The 22,692-nt window shown below is 43.0% G+C and overlaps 1 protein-coding gene and 1 long non-coding RNA gene across 8 annotated transcripts in view; one reads left to right on the top strand and one right to left on the bottom strand.

Annotated features, from left to right (window-relative positions):
* GRIA1 (glutamate ionotropic receptor AMPA type subunit 1) overlaps positions 1 to 22,692 on the bottom strand; it is a 205,297-nt gene that overhangs the window by 73,158 nt on the left and 109,447 nt on the right. For all 7 annotated transcript variants that reach the window (XR_014165767.1, XM_081901018.1, XM_081901017.1 and 4 more), the window contains exons 3-5: positions 21,821 to 22,060; positions 18,266 to 18,450; positions 13,002 to 13,055 (exon numbers count right to left, since the gene is read on the bottom strand). Coding sequence is in view for 6 of the 7 variants with exons in the window: in XM_081901018.1 (XP_081757144.1) it covers positions 13,002 to 13,055; positions 18,266 to 18,450; positions 21,821 to 22,060 (479 nt within the window). In the remaining variant the exon portion in view is untranslated. The remainder of the gene's footprint in view (positions 1 to 13,001; positions 13,056 to 18,265; positions 18,451 to 21,820; positions 22,061 to 22,692) is intronic.
* LOC309364252 overlaps positions 19,382 to 22,692 on the top strand; it is a 34,312-nt gene continuing 31,001 nt past the window's right edge. Inside the window, exon 1 of the long non-coding RNA XR_014165783.1 lies at positions 19,382 to 19,715. This is a non-coding gene — a long non-coding RNA (uncharacterized lncRNA). The remainder of the gene's footprint in view (positions 19,716 to 22,692) is intronic.

Raw genomic sequence — 22,692 nt, 5'->3', positions numbered from 1 at the left:
TCAGGTAGATGACACTGAAGAAGCATTTTCTGACACTACACTGTACAGAAGTGTGCTAGGCAAGCTAAACTTCATTGCCAGATGTTCAAGACCAGACATTGCTGTTAGCTGTAATTTGCTAAGTAGACAAGTCAACAATCCTACTGTTAAGGATTGGAAAGCTCTGAAACGCATAGCGCGGTATTTGAAAGGCACTATGCATTACAGACTGAGATTTAACAATCAGAAGTCTGGTGGTCTTGAGATATTTGCAGATGCAAGTTTTGGAAGTGACACTACAGACAGGAAAAGTACGTCTGGAGTTTGCTATAAGTACAATCAGGGTCTATTTGATTGGTCATGCAAGAAGCAAACAACAATTAGCTTAAGTACTTGTGAAGCTGAACTGAATGCACTGTCTTATTCACTTAAAGATTGTGAATGGTTGTTACAATTGTGCAAAGACATGAAAATTCCTGTCAAATGTCCAATCCAGGTTTACCAGGACAACAAAGCATGTTTGGCTTTGCTGAATTCTGAAGGTTGTAAGCAAAGCACGAAGCACTTGCAATTGAAGTTGCAACATGCTAGGGAACGTATTCAGAAGGGACTCGTAACGGTGTCCTATATGCCAGGTAATGAAATTCCTGCTGATGTATTGTCCAAGATTGTATCAAGGGATCAACACTGTACCTATGTGCAGAAGTTGGGTTTGTACTGATATTGTACGAACACGCTGCCCAGAGATGTTCACAGAAAGGGGGAGGATGTTGGTTTCTGCTTTCTTCTCTGTGCAGCGAAGTGCTTGTCACGAGACAGGTTGTTTACATTCCACAGTAAATGCACTGTTGGGTTTCCCACGGGAATGGGAGACTGGATGTGACGTACACTGGTTTCCTGTTTATCACTGTTCTTTGCAGTTTCAGTTTGTGATTCTCTCCGTGCTTTAGAGGAGAGATGACGCTTTCTCTGCTCCGGCAGAGGGAAAATGTTTTTCTGTAACTTACCAGCTTTGAACTGTAAATAAAGTAGTATAGAGCATGTTGGCACATACTTCTCATCATTCCGCTGTGCACTGGACACTGCTTATCCCCAACAGGAACAACTCTTCTTTTCTTATCTCCTGTGATCTCCTGAGTGGCATGGACACCATTAGGCAGTTGAATGTGCATGCGTACTCCACCCATTTCCCTCCCTCCCTCCCTGTGTGGCCCTGGGTTCTGGCAACCCACGCTACGCCAATGCCTGACTCCCACCCACCACACAAGGGCAGAGGTTCTTACTTGTATGTAAAACACAGCTCTCTAGTCATGCAAGTAATGGTACAGGCTCAGCAGCAGGTATAGCAGCAGAAGTCAAGCGTTCAGGAGCCAAGCAAGAAGTTCAGGACTCAGTGGAAGCCACACACAAGGAAGGCAACTGATCTATAAATATATGTTAATGTATGTTAATGGTTGAGCTTTTGTGTGCAGCCCTATGTGTAAAACTTTGTATCTTTCTGCTGCAGGGAATGATGAAATGGAAGAAAGACGTCTGCAAAATAAACCAATTGTGGTAGAAGGGAAAATGGCACTTGAAAGTGTGAACGAATGTCAGAACGGACTGAGATATATCTGTCCAATCTACCCATTGAGAAAGCAAGCAGCCCCATAATCCTACTTTCACAGAAATAATGGGAATGAAAAGCTGCCACAAACAGCCAATTCTTAAAGCATTTGTGCATGGGCTTTTGTACAAGCCATTTCTACACCATCTGGGTGAGTTTTAGGTATTTTGGAATCTAAGGAAACTATTAAAACTCACCCAAATAGGGTGGATCAAGTGGGAACAGTACCAGTAGATATGGTCCTGCTTCCCCGTCTGTGTTTTCACTCTGTTCATAGAGTGAACAGGACTGTAGGAGTTCCACAGCTAGAACAATGTGAATTCTGGTGAAGTATGTTGTCTTAGGGAATCAGTAGCACGGCAGGATGATAGAGCCCAAGACGTAGGGCTATAAACACCAATGTTTCATGTCTGTTAAATAGCTTAGCTATTCACATGAATTCCACACCAGGCATACAGATACATATCCAATATATACATTATCAGTCCCTTATTGTAATTTGTATAAAGCTTACATGCTACTGAGACTCATATGAGATGCATACAAAACAAATGTTACTCTAAGGCAGTAAATTCCCCCCTCAGAGCTGTTTACTTTCAAAGCCCAAGGCCATGTAGATAATTGTAAGCCAAGTGACACCAAAGTTTTTGAATGCTACGTTTTCCCCCAGGAATATTTTTCTCTCTCTTTTCATTACTTAGATAGTTGGTGTCCAGATAGAGGAGGCTTGGATACAATGCCAATACTTATGCTTATTATTTACATGACACATTTTAATTGGTTGTTTTGTCGTAAGAGTGAAAACATTTATCTTCTTTAGGATCTGTTAATGAACATGACACAGTCACTGTAGGAGAATTGATTTGGAGCTGGGCTTATTCATCACTCCTGGATAAAGATACCTTAGTATTGACTGTCGGTTCAGCCTTCTTTGTCAGCTGGAGGCTTTGAGGGCTATCAACACCGAAAAGCTCTCTGGCTTTATGCCTTAACCACAAGCCTGTTTTCCTCCCCTCACATTAGAAAGCTTTTATAAAGTAACATTATTTTACAAACACAATTGGTCACTTCCCCAGGAACTGCAATCCGGACCAAACACAAAGAATTCCTGAACATTTCAGACTCTGTTTGTGGGGAGGAATCTGTAAGATACCACACTGAGCTATTATGCCAGAGATATCCAATGCTTTCATTAGATTTGACTTCCTGAGTGGAATACGAAAATCTCTCCTTCATTTCTATCACAACCAATTAATGATGAGCCTGTTTAGAAGAAAGGAGGCCATCTGCCCAAGTCTTGTTCCAACATGCCTGCCTACAGGACACATGTTCCTTGTCTGCCTCAGAATTACTGCAATGTCAGATCTGGTTATACCACCAAAATGCTCCTTCCATCTCTGTACTGCAAAGGCACAGGGGAAAGGTAAGTTCCACCACGATCAAGGGGACTTACTCTCTACTAGTAAGTATATTTAGGATTGCAGCATAATGTAAGAAGAGCTGCGATCTCATGCACACTTACCTGGAATTAAAACCCATTGAACTCACTGGACTTACTTCAGAGTAAACACACAAAGGTGTGTGCCTTTATTTAGGTAACACTATCGAATGGATAGATAGTGAGAATACACATCCATTGCACAGCTATCCATTATACATCTAACAGTAGATTTACTAATGCCTGATTTGAAAAGGGACAGGTCCTCCCTCGGGTGTCAGAGGGAGAAGAAGGCTATGTAGAGCCTGGATAGAACTGACTGGGTCTACTTTGGAGCCTGTGAAGTATATGGTGGGTTGCAGTGGACCCAGGAATCTGGAAGGTAAAGGGAGGAGCTAGAAACAGGAATATTTTAGAGACATGTAGTCAGGCAGAATCTGATATGAGGAACACTGGATGCATCCCCATAGCACTCCCAACTATTCAAACTCAATGTTGCATGAGAACTAATGTAAATTTCCCATATATTTCATAAGGCAGCACTGACCAAGCAGGTAAGTACTACCAGCTTTAGAAGTGAAGATGAACAGTTCGTGCTCTTTATTTTAGCTGCTGAGTGGATAGTTGAGTTCATGATACGAGTCCTCCTGGTGCCCTCAGGCCTAGTTTTCTAGGTGGTTGCCAGCATTACCTGTCCCTAAATTTAGCCTTGGGGGAAATACAAACAAAAATGAAACCATATTCTCATTTTACTTGTCGTACTTCAGTATGATTACCTGAGCACAACAGTTATTGCTGCTACTCTACCGCATTTCAGGAAATTCAAGTTCCTTGTGATTTTCCCTGACACCCCGCCCCTTTTTAGTGAAAACCAGGGCTTCTATTCCAATGCTAGAACCTTTCTTTAGTTTTCCTCAAAGCCTGGAGATCTATTACATGTAGCCACAAATGTGTCACTATTATTTATTCATGAGTGACAAGGGGGATGAATTTGGATGGTGCTCGATTTAGCTCTTTTAATCTCAGGACTTCTTGCTTTACATTGTGCACTGAGTTATGGTTATCGGACTGCAAAATATATGCAACCTGTATCAGTTGAAAATGGCACGAGGCCATTTCAATCATCAGTTTTCTCAGCAAAATTGATGGAAGCAGGGACCCAATCCTTTCCTCGCCAACTTGTCTGTGCATTTTTTTTTGGGGAAAGCAGCAATTTAAACTCTTGAGCATTATTCTCAGCTGATCCAAGGGAAATGAATTTTTATTCTTTTCAGCTTTGAAAATAGAGATTTCCTGGAAGTCTAAAAGTTCACATGATTGTTTCTTTCTGTTGCGCTCTCTGGTTACACACCAGCTATGAAAAGGGAAAAGCACTCAAACTGTACACAGCCAGAATATATGGTGCCAGCTTAATAAAGTCTTTTCAAACAGTACATCATGTTTAGCTGTGCCATAAAGGTTTTATTGGTACACGCCTGTCCTTACAAATGATGGGCCCATAATTCATTAAAGCAGAACATTCCAATAGTGCCAATAAATCTTTATATAACACTTCATAGATGCTTATTGAACATACATCAAGTAATGGCACAAAGGGTATTGATGTGAAGAGTTTTAGATGTGCCTTGATTAATTATGCCCTTTACCCCAGAGGTCTTTTAAAGGGTAGTTCACTATTTGAGATCATCAGCCTGTGATGCAGGACAGGATTTCTGCATATAATTTACCGTAAAAAAATTAGTATCTACCAGTTTCAGTTGCCTGTTATAGGAAATTTTGTTGGCATGTGGGTATCTCACTATTCAACAGGTGAGATTGGCCTGCGATGCCAAACTTGTAAATATCTATTTTATTTAAGGTATTTATACTGTAGTTTTCAATCATGTCTTCAAGTAAGTTTTTGGGAAGGGAAAATGGGATCCAGTAAAAAAATAAATCAAATCAAATCAGTTATTCAAAATAGAACAAATGAACCAAGAAATAGAAGATTTAGTGCAGGTCTAGCTGCTGCAGAGTAAACAAGTAAAAGATTACATAGACAAATTCTGTATTAATTAATAGCTATCAACGGATGAAGAGAATAAAACTGATTTGACCTGGCACCTAAAAGAGCAGACTAGATGTCAAGTGAATGTCTCTGTGGAGAGTCTTCAGTCAGGGTACCATCAGAACAATGATCATACCCTCCAACATTTCTCCAATGAAAATGGAGAGATCCTCATGCTGATGGAACAGGAGACTTAGTGCTATGTTGGGTGGACAAGTTCTATGGGAAGGTGATCATAGAATCATAGAGTTGGAAGGGACCCACAAGGTAATCTAATCCAACTCCTTCCAATGCAGGAATCCTGCCCACAGCCATACCTGGGTGGGCTTGAACCACCAACCTTCTGGTTAACAGACACACTGACCCCTTGTGCCACTGGGACTCCTCTTTCAGTGCTCTCCATCTCAGGGCATGTAGGGCTCTGTAGATGAAGGCCAGAATGTTGAATTTTGCCCAGAAACAAATTAGGAGGCATTGTAGATTTTCAAAAGTAATGAAACATGTTCTTTCCTGCATATCATAGTTAGCAATCATATTTGCCTTAGAACTGAGACAAGGGCCTAGCACTTTTGCTTTCCCAATGGCTATTGGGAAATGATCTTTCTAAAGGAGGCTTTCCTGAAAGAGTGACTCAGCCATTTTACAGTGGTACCTCTAATTATGAACTTAATTCGTTCCGGAGGTCCGTTCTTAACATGACACTGTTCTTAACTAGAGGCATGCTTTCGCTAATGGGGCCTCTTGCTGCCGCTGCGCCACTGGCACATGATTTCCATTCTCATCCTGGGGCAAAGTTCTCAACCTGAGGTAACTTTTCCAGGTCAGCGGATTTTGTAACCTGAAGCGTTTGTAACCTGAGGCGTTTTGTAACTCGAAGTACCACTGTATAATGTATTACTGTAGTGAATTTTGTGATCTGATGCTTTTTAAAATCTGGGGTTTTTTTTGCTATGTATACTTCATTTTACTATGTTGTTGATCCTTCACGTTGTAGACTGCTTTGGAAATATATGCTGGGAAGCAGCTTACAAATCCTTAAATTAATAAATACATTATCCTAATTATGCCTAGATGGTTGGATAGTGTTCTCAAAGCTACCAGCATGAGTTTGACCAAACTGCGGGAGGCAGTGGAAGACAGGAGTGCCTGGCATGCTCTGGTCCATGGGTCACGAAGAGTCGGACATGACTAAACGACTAAACAACAACAACAACAAATTATGCGTAAGATGTACTTTCTGTATACTTGTCCTAGCTTCATTTACTATCTTTTATTGAATAGGACTTATATACCACTTAATCATGACTGACCTTTGAGTGGATGACATAGAATACAAAAAAGATAACAACCAAGACCCAGCGGCAGAGCAAGTCGATCGGGTACCTGAGGTGGTGCGTGTGCCCTGCATCCAGGGGCGGGACCACCCGCCCATGGGGGTGGGGCCATCTGGGGCAGGACGGTCTGTGGGGTCCCGAAGGAGTCTGCCACTCAGCTACCCTACAGCTGAAGGGGAGGTGGCAGGTGGATCGTTTGGGTAGCGTGGAGCCTGCAGGCGCCCAAGCCACCACGTCACTCCCAGGAGAGACGCGTGGCTTGGGGGTGCTGCAGGCCCTGTGGTGAGTGCCACCCGGCATTTTGTCACCCCCCTCAGTGGTGACACCCGGGGCAGCCCACCTCCACTGTACCCCCCTTCCTCCACCCCTGCAACCAAGACCTTTTCCAAAGGAAGGTTTAGGATCAGACAAAAAGGAGAACACTCTAGATGTAAGGCAAGCCTAACACTTTCCCTTGCAAACCATTTGAAAGTGTCATATTTTTAGCCACACATTTTCTTTCGCTCAGCAGAAAACCGGTGTTCCTCCCACAAAAGACAGCACCCCCAGCTAAATTGCTGGCATCAGAAGCAAAGAGACCTGAATCTGGGGTGATGGGAAATGGCAAAAGAGATGGGTCTTAAAGGTTTCTAAGCTTCCCATTCTGCTAAAGCTGGCTGTGATCCTCCCTTTCTTCCTTGACTTTAAAAGCACACGGCTGAGCAATTTACAGGATTCACCAAAGCTCACCTCTTGCTTCCTTATGAAGACTCCTTGAATGAACGTTTTACAAAAAAAAAAGAAAGGAAGGATAACCCAAATAGTTTTGTTTGGATATTTCCCCCTCACCCAAAGGGCTGCTTTCTGTAAGCTGGTGTTCATAATGTATCTTTCTATGCAACCGGAAGCAGCTTCTCACATTATATTTGTTTATATGTGAAAAAAGTTATTTCTGCACATCATGATGAGCTGCAAATGGGGCACAGTATTCAGGTGCAGGAAATCTGAACTACATTTCAGAAAACGGTAGAAAGTCAGATGCGCATGCAGTGGCAAACACATTATCTTGTCTTATAATATGTGAATGGTGCTGAAAGCCATTTTGCAATAACGACGAAGTGTGATTCCCCCTCCCCCTTTGCACTTCTTGTGTAACATTAGAAATCATGGGCGTCTTGGGTAGAACTACATGATTCTCTCTTACAGTGGTGATACACAAGCCTCTGCTTCCTACGTTATGTAGGAAAGACAGAAATTGAGGGAAAGTGGTTTGTGCGTCCCCTTGTGCATTGCTCAGCCGAAGAGGCCCTTTGGATCAGAACTCGTGCACTTTTCTGGAATACAAAACTGTCTGTGAACATGAAAAAGTCATTTCCAGTTCCATGTAGTAAACAGGCATTTTGTTAGAAAAGCTGTTCCTGCCAGGAAAACATCAGTTTCTGTGTGCTGTTGGCTGCAAAATAAATAAAAAAAATACAGCACTCCATTTTATACAATGTTTGCTTACAAGCAGGGCTGTGAAAACTGCTGTTTGCTCATCAAAATGAGCCATTCTAGCTGCTGAAAAATTAGGTGCACACAGTGCATGAGTGCAAGGAGGGGACAGCACTCCCCCCCGGCTTCTTCTCTGCCCCATGGTTCTTTCCTCCTGCCCCCCCTTCACTCTGTACACACAATTTATTTTTTCGGTGATGGCTAGGACAGGAAGAGTATGTGCTTCCACTCTGAAATACCTGTGCTGATCTTCAAACTACCTTTAACCCAGCTTACCAGAGGCTTCTTAAGGCCCATGCTTAAGATAATAGAACTTGAATTGATTTTTTTAAGAACTTCCTTTAGCTTGGTGTTAATCAGGGTATTTTAAAAAATCACCAAAGGGTGAATTTTCTTACTATGTGCATATAGACATATTTTCCTAAGAAGTGCAGCATCTGGGCCACCTGCTTGGAGGAAGCCCCAAATGCTTGATTGTCCCCCATTGAAGAGCTGCACAATTCAGTTTTCTTCTCCGTGTTGCAGAAAATCAAAGCAAATGGTCTCCTGAGGGGTGAAGGTCATTTTTAAGCATTTAATTTATGAGTGCAACAGCCGGAGCTGTAAATACTGTAGTTTTGGCCTGACTAGGACCACATCTCACAATCTGAGCACCATGGGTAAACTTTTGATTACTGCCTCTGCAAGATGGCTGCTTGCAGTCGTGTGGATACAGAAAAGGCAATGCAAGCCAGTCCACAAAGGAAAGCCAGTTCACTCAGACAGCTCACCACGTGTGAACTTGGCAGTCCTATCACAAGAACCGTTCCTAACTAAAAGCAACTGAACAGGGGCGCCGACTTATAAAAAATATTGGGGGGGGGCCCATACTGACTTATAAAAAATATTGGGGGGGCCCAAGACCTCCAAACCGCTGCTGCTGGGGGAACGAAAGGGGCGAGCCCCGGGCTGCCCCGACCTTAAGTGAACCTGTGAGGGCCCGCCCTTTGCGGCAGCCGATTGGCTGCCACCGTGGGCGGTGAATATTAATGAGCTAGGGGGAATCCCCGCTTCTCGCTGGGCTGACACCAGCCCCGTGAGATTGTTGATGGGTCGAGAGCCCGCAACCCCACCCCCTCTCTAGATCGTGAGTGGCTTTGTTTTAACTCATTACTGAATGTATTTTAAAAGGTAACTATCGTCAAACAAGGAAAATAAAAAATACCAACATAATTTTGTGATTTTACAAAGCATAATATAACTAATAATTTTCTTAAATTATTGGGGGGGGCACAGCCCCCCCAAACAAATTTTTGAGGGGGCTCGGGCCCCCTCAGGCCCCATGGAGTCGGCGCCTATGCAACCGAATGATCCAGTACAGATTTGAAAACAATGGCAACTATATTCTGAAGCTTATGCAACTATCCACTTAGCACACAGCCTATAGTATTTGGTAACAATTGTGCATTCACTTTTATCTTATATATTATAGCAAGGTCTCAGGACTAGCTGGGGGGAAATGGTAGTTACAGTTTGATTCGGCGGTAGCATAATATTTAATGAGTGATGGCCATACACTTTGATTTTCAGTGCCAAGCTGAAGGAAAGGATATAATGCATCAAATGATTTTACTAGAATTGCCTTCCAAAGCCATACATACACGCACAGACTTCTTAAACAAGATGGAGTGTGGCTTGCATTTTCACTATGTCAAGAAGCCCATGGGGGGAAATTACAATGCATTTCACTAGCCTGGGTGTGTTTTCGGTTTCTGCTCTTTCACAATTGCTGACTGTGAAGAACTGTAGCAATGGCAAATCATGGCAGTTGGAACATAAGACATATTATATATTTGATAGCAGCACATGCAAAGGGTACGAAACACTGAGCTGTAAGCTCAAGCCCTATTCAGGTATTCTGCTCAGGTGCAACACCGATAACGTGAGCGGGGAAATAGGAATGAGTGCAGGGTTCAAAATCAGATGGGGTGTGTCAACAGGTAGGAGGAAGCGCCACATTTCAGAACTGTGTCTTCCTTGAGATGGAGGGTGGTGGTGGTGGGGGTAGCAATTGAGGTGGTGGTGGGGCAGAGCTTAGATCCCTTCATTCATTCTCTCTCTCTCTCTCTCTCTCTCTCTCTCTCTCTCTCTCTGTGTGTGTGTAGATTTTACAGCTGAGCAGAATACCCCAACACCGATAACGTGAGCGGGGAAATAGGAATGAGTGCAGGGTTCAAAATCTGATGGGGTGTGTCAACAGGTAGGAGGAAGCGCCACATTTCAGAACTGTGTCTTCCTTGAGATGGAGGGGAGGGTGGTGGTGGTGGGGGTAGCAATTGAGGTGGTGGTGGGGCAGAGCTTAGATCCCTTCATTCTCTCTCTCTCTCTCTCTCTCTCTCTCTCTCTCTCTCTCTCTCTCTCTCTCTCTGTAGTTTTTACAGCTGAGCAGAATACCCCAAAGGGGGTTCCAGGCAATCTCTAAAAACCAAAACAACCACCAAGTCTTTTCAACAGAAAATATGCAGATGGACCTTTCAATTGCCATCTTTTATGTCTGCATGCATGCATGAAAAACCCCTTCCCCAAAAAACCACTCTGTGAAAAATACCAGTGAAATGCATCATGTTTTGCATGAGGAAGAACTTACAAAATTTATTTCAAATTTCTTAGTTTAGGTACATGAAAAACACTCGTAGCTGAGTGTTGATTTCATGCTCTTTATTTCAGCTCATGGTAAACAGTGAGTGAGTGCTTTCCCCAAAAGCCTCTGGCTATATATACATTATTTACACAATGAGTCCCGTATGATTGGATGATTCAACTCCCCTCCTGGAGCCTGACTGGACCGTTCCTGCAAGCCAATCAGGTTGCTGATTCACTTCCTCCTGGTGCCTGATTGGGCTGCTCCTGCAGGCAAAGCAGGTTGCTGCCTTCTAGGATCCTACCTGCTCTAGGATCCAAGTTCAGTACATAACAGTACAGATCACAAAAAGAAGATACGCATCACCAAAAGAAAAAAAAATGGAACAAAAGAGGGTGCAGGGCTTCAAAAAGGACATTTTTCAACCACCCAAAAGCACCCAAGGAACACAAAGCAGAGTCAAAGCGGAGGGTGCAGCCTAAGTAGAGGGGGGAGTGGCCTGGTAAGGGGTGTGGTCTATGGAAAGTCCTAAGGGCCAAATATAGAGATCTGGGTGAACCACATTTGTCCTGTGGTTCCAAACCCCAGTTTATCACATTATTTACATGCTGCCCTGGTTCTGTCTGGCATAATGGGAGTGTGGCGGGAGGGAGAGCCCAGGCTCTCTTTCTTTAACACTGGAGTACTTCAATAAAATGATGTTTACCACTGAGTCAGTTTAAACTAGAATATTGTAGTTGACTGAAGTCCCAATCTGTTCTTTTGCTGAGAGGGCTCCTGGGATTGCTAATGGGACATGGAACACTTCACTTTTGGTACACTGACTAAAATGCAGTGCAGTTTAGTAGAAAGTGAATGTCATTACTGCCTGCTTATAGCTGTGTGGTGGCCTAGATTAAATGAGTTTGGAAGTGCGGACATATTGAAGCCATGTGGCCATGACATACACAATAACAAACTCTTAAACCATTATTGGCATTCTCACCAGAGAACTAAGAGACTAAACATCTCTGGAGAATGAACAGTCTTTTCATAGGGACCTGCCAAATGCCTGTTATCCAGGTTCACACACAAACAAGGTATTTTCAGTTTGCATGCTAGTTCCTGCATCTGGATATTAACCCCACTGGAATGTTAAAAGGACTTTTGAAAGCAAAAATCAAAACCTCATGTATTTCAGGATCTGAAAATAGTATAACCATACATTAATCTAAATGCCTATTTGCAAAAGTGTGCAATGCAGTCAAGACTGGTATCTTTTCTTCTCCTGCTCTGGCCAGACTATGAGGGCCCACTTGCACTATACATTTAAAACAGTATCATCCCACTTTAAGCAATCATAGCTTCCTTCAAAGGATCCTGGTAACTGTGGTTTGTTACAGGTGCTGAGAGTTGTTAGTGTTGGGATACAGCCAGGGAGACGGAGCCATCAGGCAGGCCTCAGTCATCTCCGATCTCCGGACGATCACCGGTCTCCCGTGGAACAGCATCAGTCAATTAGTGACACGAGCCTCAGATACATTTCAAGACTCGCGCACACCCTTTCTGCAGAGTCTCCACAGCGAAAGACGCTGACAGGAGAGCATAGTTACAGCTTTATTCAAAGTAGCACAAAGGAGAAACATGACTGCTTGCCTCCGTGTCCAGGAAAACAGCCAGAACAAAAGCTATATACAAAACGGAAGTTCCCAGTCAACAGGCATGTGATATGCAACAATCATGCCTGACCATTTAAGCTGGAGCGGAAATATCCTAACAGTTAGGTGACCCCTATTTCCCTCACAGAGCTTCAATTCCCAAAGATCCTGGGAAGAGTGACTGATTATTAAATCACTCTGAGAATTGTAGTTCTGTGCGTGGTTAACTCACCCAAATGATTTTAAATAAATTTCTTCCTGCCTTTAATAAAATAACTGTTTAAATGTCTTCCTTTGGTTAAATCTGATTTGTTTTGGTTTAACTTCGTCTGCAGTCTTGTTTTTCACCCTACACCTGAATTATCGCACTACCTTCTACCGAGTGTTGGCTGGTTCAGCAAGTTCCAGGCTGCATACACAACCTACATTTAAAACACATTTAAAGGTTCACGGGAACCATAGTCTGCCTGTCACAGAGCTACAATCCCAAGCACCATTAAACTACAGTTCCCAGAATAATTTGGAAAGATCATGTGCTTTAAATGTAAGGAACGTACAGATAGGGTTTGTTATACCACGTAGCTCTTGTGGTGTATGCAACATCTTGTGCTAACACAGCACTCCAAAACAAAAGCACTTATTTTCAAGAGTCATGTTGGAACACCACACATGCAGATGAGCACATCTATATGTACCATTGTGTATAATTGGATGAAGGATAACAGTCCACTATGTTGCACTGTTGGGTGTTTAAAGCCACCCTAAATTCCACTCTAAGTTTCCCTAAGTGCTGAATTTATAACTAATTTTTAAAAAATGCTCAGAAAAGACATGTAGGCAATAGAAAGCAAACAACATCCAGCTTACCAGAGTTGCAAGAATATAGTGGTAGCCTATCCCATTTTTTCCAAGCTTGATGATCTGTGGTGGTGAAACACAAAACATTTTATTTAGCAGTATAATTTACTGGTAAAACAAGGAGACTTTCACAATGTCTGTCCTGCTTCTGCCATTATTTTAGTTCAGTTGTACTATAAATGAGAATATTTGCATCATGACTACTGAGAAGCTACTTAAAAAAACACAAACCCATTCCCATATTCAAGCTAGAAGAAACTGTCTGTAATGACACATGGGGTTACAGTTGCTACGTGATCGGAATAAGCAAGGAAGAAGTTGCAAAATGAGTACAGTTACTATATCCCCAAAGTAGGGTGCAAACGCATAATACATTATCCTCATGCATCGCAAATGTTTTAGAAAATTATGCTGCTCTCTATCTCACAAGCAAAGGGCGATGATGATCACCGCTACTGACAGGAGCAGTTTGCTGTCATATCTTCCAGGGCTGGCTTGTGTATTAGACAATGGTAGAGCACACAAAAGGCTGAGGGAGTTTGCCTTTTGCTTTCTCAGCTTTTGCTGTAATGTCTCAAATGGGACTTGCAGACTTCACCTGGACTGGCCTCCATGAACTCCTGGGGTTATCGGGGGCTCACAGACCATCTCACAGATGGGGGAAGAGGTGGAATGCTTACTTCTCGTATGACAGCAGAAGCAGGTGAAAAAAAGAAGCACAAGCTATGTCTTTGTGAGAGCAGAAGGACAATATGAGAACTGCCTTGAGGTTTCAACAGCAACCAGCTAAGTGTATCAACCTGACAAACAGGGCGTGGCCACCCCATATTATTTTTCAGATATTCAAAGGGAGGTTTCATTTTTCCATCATGGTTAACAAGTCTGACTTCTGTAGCAGTGTGTCATGGTTTAAATAGGAGGTGGGAAACTTTCAGCCCTCATTTCTGTGAGGGGCAAGAGGAAACAGGGTGCCAGAGAGAAAGAAAGAAGGTAGCAGAAATAGATTAAAGGAGTGACCCTGCCCATTTTGGGCTTTGACCTCACCCACTGGCTCTGGTCCAGCATGTATGCTCTCACCCCCACAACAGATTACTCCTGAGAAAGTGCCACTCTCAGCCGCCACACTATTCAATATTTTTGGGGGTGACTTCTATGATAGTTCTGGGATATACTTTATTTTTTCTGAGCCTCCATCAGTGACTTCCCCAGCAGAACTAAAGGACTGGCTGAACGGCCTAAGGGCAGAGGTCTTCACCCATAGGCACTAAAAGGCAGAAAGGTACTGAATTGAGTATCCCTGGGTGCAATTAATGCTCAAGGCATTTCCTTTCTGGTCAGCACCTACAGTCTGAAAGAGCCTATTGCAGGTCTGTAAATGGGATGGAAGGGGACGTGGGTGGCGCTGTGGGTTAAACCACAGAGCCTAGGACTTGCTGATCAGAAGGTCGGCAGTTCGAATCCCTGTGACAGGGTGAGCTTCCGCTGCTCGGTCCCAGCTCCTGCCAACCTAGCAGTTTGAAAGCACGTCAAAGTGCAAGTAGATAAATAGGTACCGCTCCGGCGGGAAGGTAAACGGCGTTTCTGTGCGCCGCTTTGCCAGAAGCAGCTTAGTCATGCTGGCCACATGACCCGGAAGCTGTACACCAGCTCCCTCAGCCAATAAAGCGAGATGAGTGCCGCAAGCCCAGAGTCGGCCACGACTGGACCTAATGGTCAGGGGTCCCTTTACCTTAAATGGGATGGAAACCCTCACCATTATGCCTTGTTCCAGGGTTACAGGGTTTATAAACATTCTCAGGTTCCTCCTCACCTTAAAGGTTATATTCCGGTTAAACGGGCACAGCAGCATTTAACCGTGGACAATCTGCACTATGTCTGGAGAGCAAAGGTGGGCCCAAGGGCACACAGATCTAGCCTGTGCAACATTATAAGTTTATATATGGCATTCCTCTCTAAAAAATGTGTAGTGTTGTCTTTGAATTTCTCTCCCCAGCACCATAACCTTTGCAGGGCTGAATGCAGACAGTTTTACTGTTCTTTGTCACTATAAATGCTGAATGGCTCATAATACTGTCGGGTTCCTTTGCCAGTAATAGATATCTTTCCATTGCCTTTGCGGAACTGAAGAGACTCTTTCTAAAGGGCAAAGTTAGTTGCACTCTTCCTCATCTGCTTTTATTGACGTTGTTTTTCCCATCCACTTTCTCTCTATCCCCTACCAGCTCAGTATATGCTTGGGCTGAGCTCTTATCGAATTTGCATGAACCAAAACACTGGCAATGCTACCTATTGGGAAATGGAGAGGAGAGCAGCAGGACAGCAACCCTGAGCTATTTCTGTCCATTTCTTCCCACCCACTCCTGCATCCTTATGGGCTTTTTTAGCTACAGACAAGAATAGGTACAATACAAATTAAATTCTGGGACCTTTCGATTTCTTTTTAATAGAGCACGTGACCGCAGAATGAAAAAGTGCGGATGGGTTTTCAATTAAACATCAATGCCCAGGTGGGATCTGTAGGAATACTCAACAATGTCATAAAGATCCCTGGCATTACAATTATCACCAAATGGATTAGTGGTTATTGGACACTTGTTCATATGTTAACTGGCTCACCTGCCTTAGCCTTTTGCAGAAATGCCCTTGAGTATACATTAAAAGCTGTCTGAGTCCTATGCTAATAACCCAGCACCTCAATTAGTGTTATCAGAGCAGACATTTGTTAGCACTTCTGGATACAAATAAGTAAGGCTCTACCACCTTTCACACCAGGCAGATCTCCTGGGTGGGATAATTAAATAATGACTGCAGCAAATGAGTCTGGGACTTCTGCAGATCAGCATGATCTTTCACAAAAGGCTCATTTCAGTTGCATGGATTTCTCCTGAACCCAGGAAGTGGCTCAAGCTTCATGATATTTTAGGGTACAATTGCCTGGCAGGAAAAGAAAAGGACTGCCTTACAAGCCATCAGTGCAGATTGGAAATAACTAGAACAAAATGAATATGGGAAGCGAGGCAGTTGTTTTAAAATTACGTAGTCTGTTTCTCACTGTTTGCAGATCTATGTACAAAAATAAACCCAGAAAACTGCTATCTCATAAGGTATATTTTATATAAAAGAATGTGAATAGAGCTCCTGCATACAGGCCCACTTGCTTCAGTGTGTATACAATTACTATCCCCCCTCTTTAATATTTATATGCTGGGTGTAAATTCAACTGCCTAGTTCCCTCTCAAGATTGTGGCACTGCGATAAAAAAAAACCCATGAGAACCTTTTTCTTCCATAGATCTCTTAAAAGACACTAACATATATCTAAACAATTAATATATGTTTGGGCTGAAGCTATATGTTTCTGTTAGCCTTTATGGTCAAATAACATCTTGTCCCTCCTGATGCTATTTCCTTTTTCCTTCTGCGTGAGGAAGCTTGGATTCTGGCCTGTTACCTAAAGGGCTGGCTTGTGTGTGTCTTTATTTATTGACAGAGATAGGAAACAAGTTACACATGTTGTCAATCATCTCTGGCAATCCACCAAATGCAAATCAAACGAAATGCGATGAAAAATGAATTTTTAAAGGACTTATATCTACCACTGTGTCTTAAAATGTAAGAACCAGATGCAGATGGAGGAAAGTTAAACCTACAAGCCTGGAACATGTTGTGAATTTCACCATTCTGTGTTTATTTTGTAGTCCAAAGATAAAAGTTTTTTTCACCTGGAGAAGGAAACCTGAGTCAAATCATACTGACTTCCCTTCTGTTATTATGTTTCAGTTGTAAAGTGTATACTGAAGAATTGTGGATCTGTATTTACTACGATTTATTAAATTTCTGGCATCATTGCTGAATATCTCTGGAATGAAAGCATAGCTCCTCAGCAGCATAAATCACAGTTCAGGTTCCAGGCATAAGGCAACAGGTGACTACAAATAAACAGATGGGATGAGCCCAGGGGAACAGTGAGATTAATCTGATAAACACTCTAATCCCAGAATTACAGCACAGCAGCTGTTTTGTCATAGGCAATTTTTCATGCACCAGTGCAAACAAGCTACCTGTATATGGATTTGCAAAAGGTATCCATTTATCTCTGCAGCTATTTCTGCCTTCCCATATACTGGTATGGCCTACTGGGGCCACTTTGTGTGAATACAACTGTGGTGTTTTTACAATTCATATCTGTTGTGTCACATGCAAAATTGACTTAATTGTGACTCATTTACACATTTGGTTGTTTATTTCTTACATAGAACAGATGATGATAGTTTCAAACCTGTTGCCTGTTCAGAGCACTGAACCACAACAGTGAAGAAGAGCTTTTCATATCAGAAGTGAAAAATCATTTTCATATTCATGGCATCACTGGTGAGGTGTGTCTGTCTCCTTCATTGTGGATTTGCATGAGGAACTTACAAACATTCCTGTTTACCCACACATTTGATGGTTAAAAGACATCCATCCTGATAGCCCTGAGATCTCTGGTTGAGATAATATTTTTAACTGTTTTTTAAAATAAATAATGTGTTTGCCTCTCTGGCCTCCTTTGGCAGGAAGGGAGGAATATAAATTGAAATAATGAATGAAGAAATAAATAATCTTGGGAACGTTGAAGGCAATTTAGAAGAAATAAGGTGATAGCTTCAGGGGTCCAGAATAATATTATGGTATGACTGAGAACTAGATGGGAGACCAGGAAGTGTGGGGTTATTATTATTATTATTATTAATCAGATGGCACATTATTCCATCTTCCTGTTTCCTTACCTGTTAATTTCTCCCTTTTTATGTAATCTTTCACACAACATAAAAGTGACTTCTGGAAATTTAGTGGACTCTAGCAGAATTTAAGGTTGCAAAATGTATTGGATTAAATAGAACTTAATTATTGAGATATCCTTTTTTTTTTAAAAAAAAAGCCATCTTATGGAGAGACAATATCATGCCATATGTTGCAGTCCTAAAGAGCCCCCCCCCCCCAATGGCTTAGAATAAAAGTATTAGCAAATCAACAAAGAAAATCCCATACAAATATCTACTTATTAAATTCCTTCAAATAGATTTTATTGACTCAGGAAAACATTCAGACCCTGCTAGTATGCAGCAGGGGGGAAAAACCTATAAAGTGTCTTAATAGGGTAACATGTTTATTCTGACATAAATGTTTGTGGATTAAAACCCACTTCCCTGTAATAAATATGGTAGCTTTTTGGGTGCCATAAGACTCCTTGTTGTTTTCCCTGTCTCAGCAGCACATAATATTGGCACTCACCTTGCCCAAGATAGCGTTGAGCCGCTCTGATTCACAGTCCACCACCACCACCCGCTCCTTCTTCTTCTCCAGGTTCTGGAAGAGTGACTTGTACTCTTCTTCTGTTGTTGTCATTATATTGACAGCTGTCACCTGCCAGTTTTTTTCTGCAGCTGTATCCAACACTTTCTGAAGTACTGACAAACCTAAGATGGGATGAGATGAGGGGAAGAAGAAATAAATCATTTCCCCCCAAAAAAAACCATACGCCACCTCTTAAGGCAGAACATTTCCAAGGTGACTTATATCAAAACCACCATGCACAGTATATAAAATCTATGAATCCCAAGGTTAGTTCTTCTAAATGGCTTTCCTTGTACAACTTGCAGTAATATTGTGACCATTGTAAATGATTTATTTGGAAGTATAGCCTACCACTACAGTCGTACCTTGATTCTGGGGTGCCTTGGCACTTGTACGTTTTGGCTCCCAACAGCCACAAACCCAGAAATGAGTTTGCAAATATTTTTTGGAAGCCGAACATCCGACACGGCTTAAGTGGCTTCCGACTGAGTGTAGGAAGCTGCTGAAGCCAATCGGAAGCTGCGCCTTGGTTTTCAAACATTTTTGGAAGTTGAACTGACTTCTGGAACAAATTACATTTGAGAACCAAGGTATGACTGTATATCTATAAGCTTCAGGGCAATTTAATATGTAACATTTATATATACAGCGTGATTGAAGTTTCAAACATTTATGTGAGAAGACGTCAGCTGAGGAGTGTACAGGTTCCGTTCTTTCCCACTGCAGGGTTGTGGCCATGGGCAAGGCTCAATACATGACTGAAAGGAACTGACCTTAAATTCTAAAGAGAGATGGATTCTTTAGCATACCAGACCCACAAACCAACACTAAAGAATGCAGAGAATTTTACTTAACTGATAAAGTGAGTCAAGTTAAGTCCATTAATATAGGAACAAAATTGTGAGGGTTTCTGTAAGCATAGTATATTTGGTTGGGAGCCACCCAGAGTGGCTGGGGAAACCCAGCCAGATGGGCGGGGTATTATTATATTATTATTATTATTATTATTATTATTATTATTATTATTATTATTATTATTATCTGATGTGTGGCCTTCCTGTTGTGAGAACCCCTCAAGTTTTCCTTCTGAGGGAATTACAGGCCTTTAAAAAAAGCCCCATTATATACTGAAGGGAAAGCAATGACTCATGTCACATACTTTTCAGCAAACATGTAGGATAGGCTAGTATTGTTGTTCCCATACTGCAGGTTTGGAGAGGACTGATGCTGAAGCCATTTCATGGTGGCTTGCCTAACTCAGGCTAGTAAAGATGCTTAGTGAGCTGCCAGTATTCTGCTCCCAGAGATGGGCCTCCCCACCCAACTGCCACCAGTGGTTCTTGCCCTGACGGGATGGGAGAAGATGCTGAAATGGGCTTTTAAAAAGGTATTATTATTATTATTATTACGGGCCACATATTCTCCTGCAATGATTTTGCAAAGTTTTTTGCAGATAAAATCGCTCAGATTCGGGAAGAAGTAGACTCCACCGTGGGAGCAGGGCCGGGGCGGGAGAGTGCTAGAGCTCTGTCTAGTCAAGTTGAGTGGGATCAATTCCAATCTGTTACCTCCGAGGATGTGGACAGGCTGCTTGGACAAGTGAAACCAACCACCTGTCTCCTGGATCCTTGCCCATCCTGGCTTATAAAAGCTAGCCGGGAAGGACTGGGCGATGGGCTTCGTGGGGTGGTGAATGCTTCCCTCCGTGAGGGAGCCTTCCCAGACCCACTGAAAGAGGCGGTTATTAAACTGCTTCTTAAAAAACCATCTTTAGATGCAGCCACAATGGCCAACTATCGCCCAGTCTCAAATCTTCCATTCTTGGGCAAGGTGATAGAGCGAGCGGTTGCTGAACAACTCCAGGCACGCCTGGAAGAAGCGGACCATTTGGATCCCTTCCAGTCGGGATTCAGGCCTCATCATGGGACTGAAACTGCCTTGGTCGCACTGGTTGATGATCTCCGGCGGGCTAGGGACAAAGGTGAGAGCTGTTTCCTAGTTCTGCTGGATCTCTCAGCGGCGTTTGATACCATCGACCATAACATCCTTCTGAACCGTCTTGAGGGGCTGGGAGCTGGGGGCACTGTCCTACAGTGGTTCCGCTCCTTCCTCCTGGGCCGTGTTCAGAAAATGGTGGTGGGGGATGAGTGTTCAGACCCCTGGGCTCTCACTTGTGGGGTGCCTCAGGGTTCTGTCCTCTCCCCCATGCTTTTCAACATCTACATGCAGCCACTGGGAGAGATCATCAGGAGGTTTGGGCTGGGTGTTCATCAGTATGCAGATGATACCCAGCTCTACCTCTCTTTTAAATCAGAACCAGTGAGGGCAGTGAAGGTCCTGTGTGAGTGTCTGGAGGCGGTTGGAGGATGGATGGCGGCTAACAGATTGAGGTTGAATCCTGACAAGACAGAAGTACTGTTTCTGGGGGACAGGAGGCGGGCAGGTGTGGAGGATTCCCTGGTCCTGAATGGGGTAACTGTGCCCCTGAAGGACCAGGTGCGCAGCCTGGGAGTCATTTTGGACTCACAGCTGTCCTTGGAGGCACAGGTTAAATCTGTGTCCAGGGCAGCTGTTTACCAGCTCCATCTGGTACGTAGGCTGAGACCCTATCTGCCTGCGGACTGTCTCGCCAGAGTGGTGCATGCTCTGGTTATCTCCCGCTTGGACTACTGCAATGCACTCTACGTGGGGCTACCTTTGAAGGTGACTCGGAAACTGGTGACTGGGAGCGGCCGCCGAGACCATATAACACCGGTCTTGAAAGACCTACATTGGCTCCCAGTATGTTTCCGAGCACAATTCAAAGTGTTGGTGCTGACCTTTAAAGCCCTAAACGGCCTCGGTCCAGTATACCTGAAGGAGCGTCTCCACCCCCATCATTCTGCCCGGACGCTGAGGTCCAGCGCCGAGGGCCTTCTGGCGGTTCCCTCATTGCGAGAAGCAAAGCTACAGGGAACCAGGCAGAGGGCCTTCTCGGTAGTGGCGCCCACCCTTCCAGCAGATGTCAAAGCGATAAACAACTACCTGACATTCAGAAGACATCTTAAGGCAGCCCTGTTCAGGGAAGTTTTTAACGTGTGATTTTACTGTATTTTGGGTTTTTATGGAAGCCGCCCAGAGTGGCTGGGGAGGCCCAGCCAGATGGGCGGGGTATAAATAATAAATTATTATTATTATTATTATTATTATTATTATTATTATTATTATTATTATTATTATTATTATTATTTGCCCCATTTGTATTTTCTATTTTATTGTATAATTGTCTCCGGTGCTCACTGTTTTAATAATTTTATGTATAACGCTTTGTGAAGTGAAAATTGGTTAAAAAAGGAAGAAATGACTAAAATAATTACACAAACAAGTATAATTATGGGGGAAATGAAATTAGACCCAATGGCCTTGGTACATTCTATGACTAACAACGAGTCTTCCTCCCTACTCCCCCTCCCTCCCTAATCCTGCTGTGTGTCACTCTTCAGTCAGACTCACCCCGGTCAGCGTCATAAATATACATAAATTTCTGGCACTTGTAATATTCTATAACACTGATGAGGGCATCCTGTAGTTCTGGGCGCAGCTGAAGAACAAATTGATTGGATGTGTCGACAGGGAAGCTGGGTGTTACAAAGCAGACGTGGAGTGCCCCACAGAAGGATGTGAGCATGTTGACAGTCCTCCTCTCATAAAAGCCAAAGATAGCGTAGACACCCTTGGAAAACTGTGAACAGACTGAGAAGGGGGGAGGGGGGTAGAAGTCAGTCAGAGAGGCAGCAAAAAGATTAGGCTCATTTTCATTTTATCTTTGCAAGTATATGTATGATTCAAAACTACTGCACATCTCACTGAATGAAAGCCTCAAGGTCTGAAGTAATCAAGAAAGTTTAGCCTATTCAGGAATTATCTTGGTTTAGAAATATGCAGGGAGGCTTCCCACTACAGACAGTCACCTTCCAACTTGAGGACAACCGGCAATTTGATAGACACGCCCCCCGCCCCCCCGCCATGCAATATGCAGTATGTGCAATCCATTGCACATGGTTTCCTTCACCAAAAACACATGGAGCACTGTGGAATGACGCTTTCAATTTGTTACTTAGAACTGGATAGAAGCTATATCTTACATAGAGGCAAAACCTCACTCTGGGAGGGAAGGGTGGTAGTGAGTCTTATTTGTTGTTATTATGTAATTCTGTTTTAAGTGTGAAACCAACAAAACATGTTAAACAAAAAACAGCATGGAGGAACAAATTGATGGAAGTCTGCTCCTGGATCTGAACTCATCAGAGATCATGTGTGCATTTGTTGATATCTTGCTGGCCCATTGACTAATAGAAGATAACTTCTGTCCATTCTATATGATT

The sequence above is a fragment of the Podarcis melisellensis genome (assembly GCF_964234715.1).
Source record: "Podarcis melisellensis genome assembly, chromosome: 2".
Taxonomy (NCBI): Eukaryota; Metazoa; Chordata; class Lepidosauria; order Squamata; family Lacertidae; genus Podarcis; species Podarcis melisellensis.
This window is presented reverse-complemented; position numbering and strand designations above follow the sequence as displayed.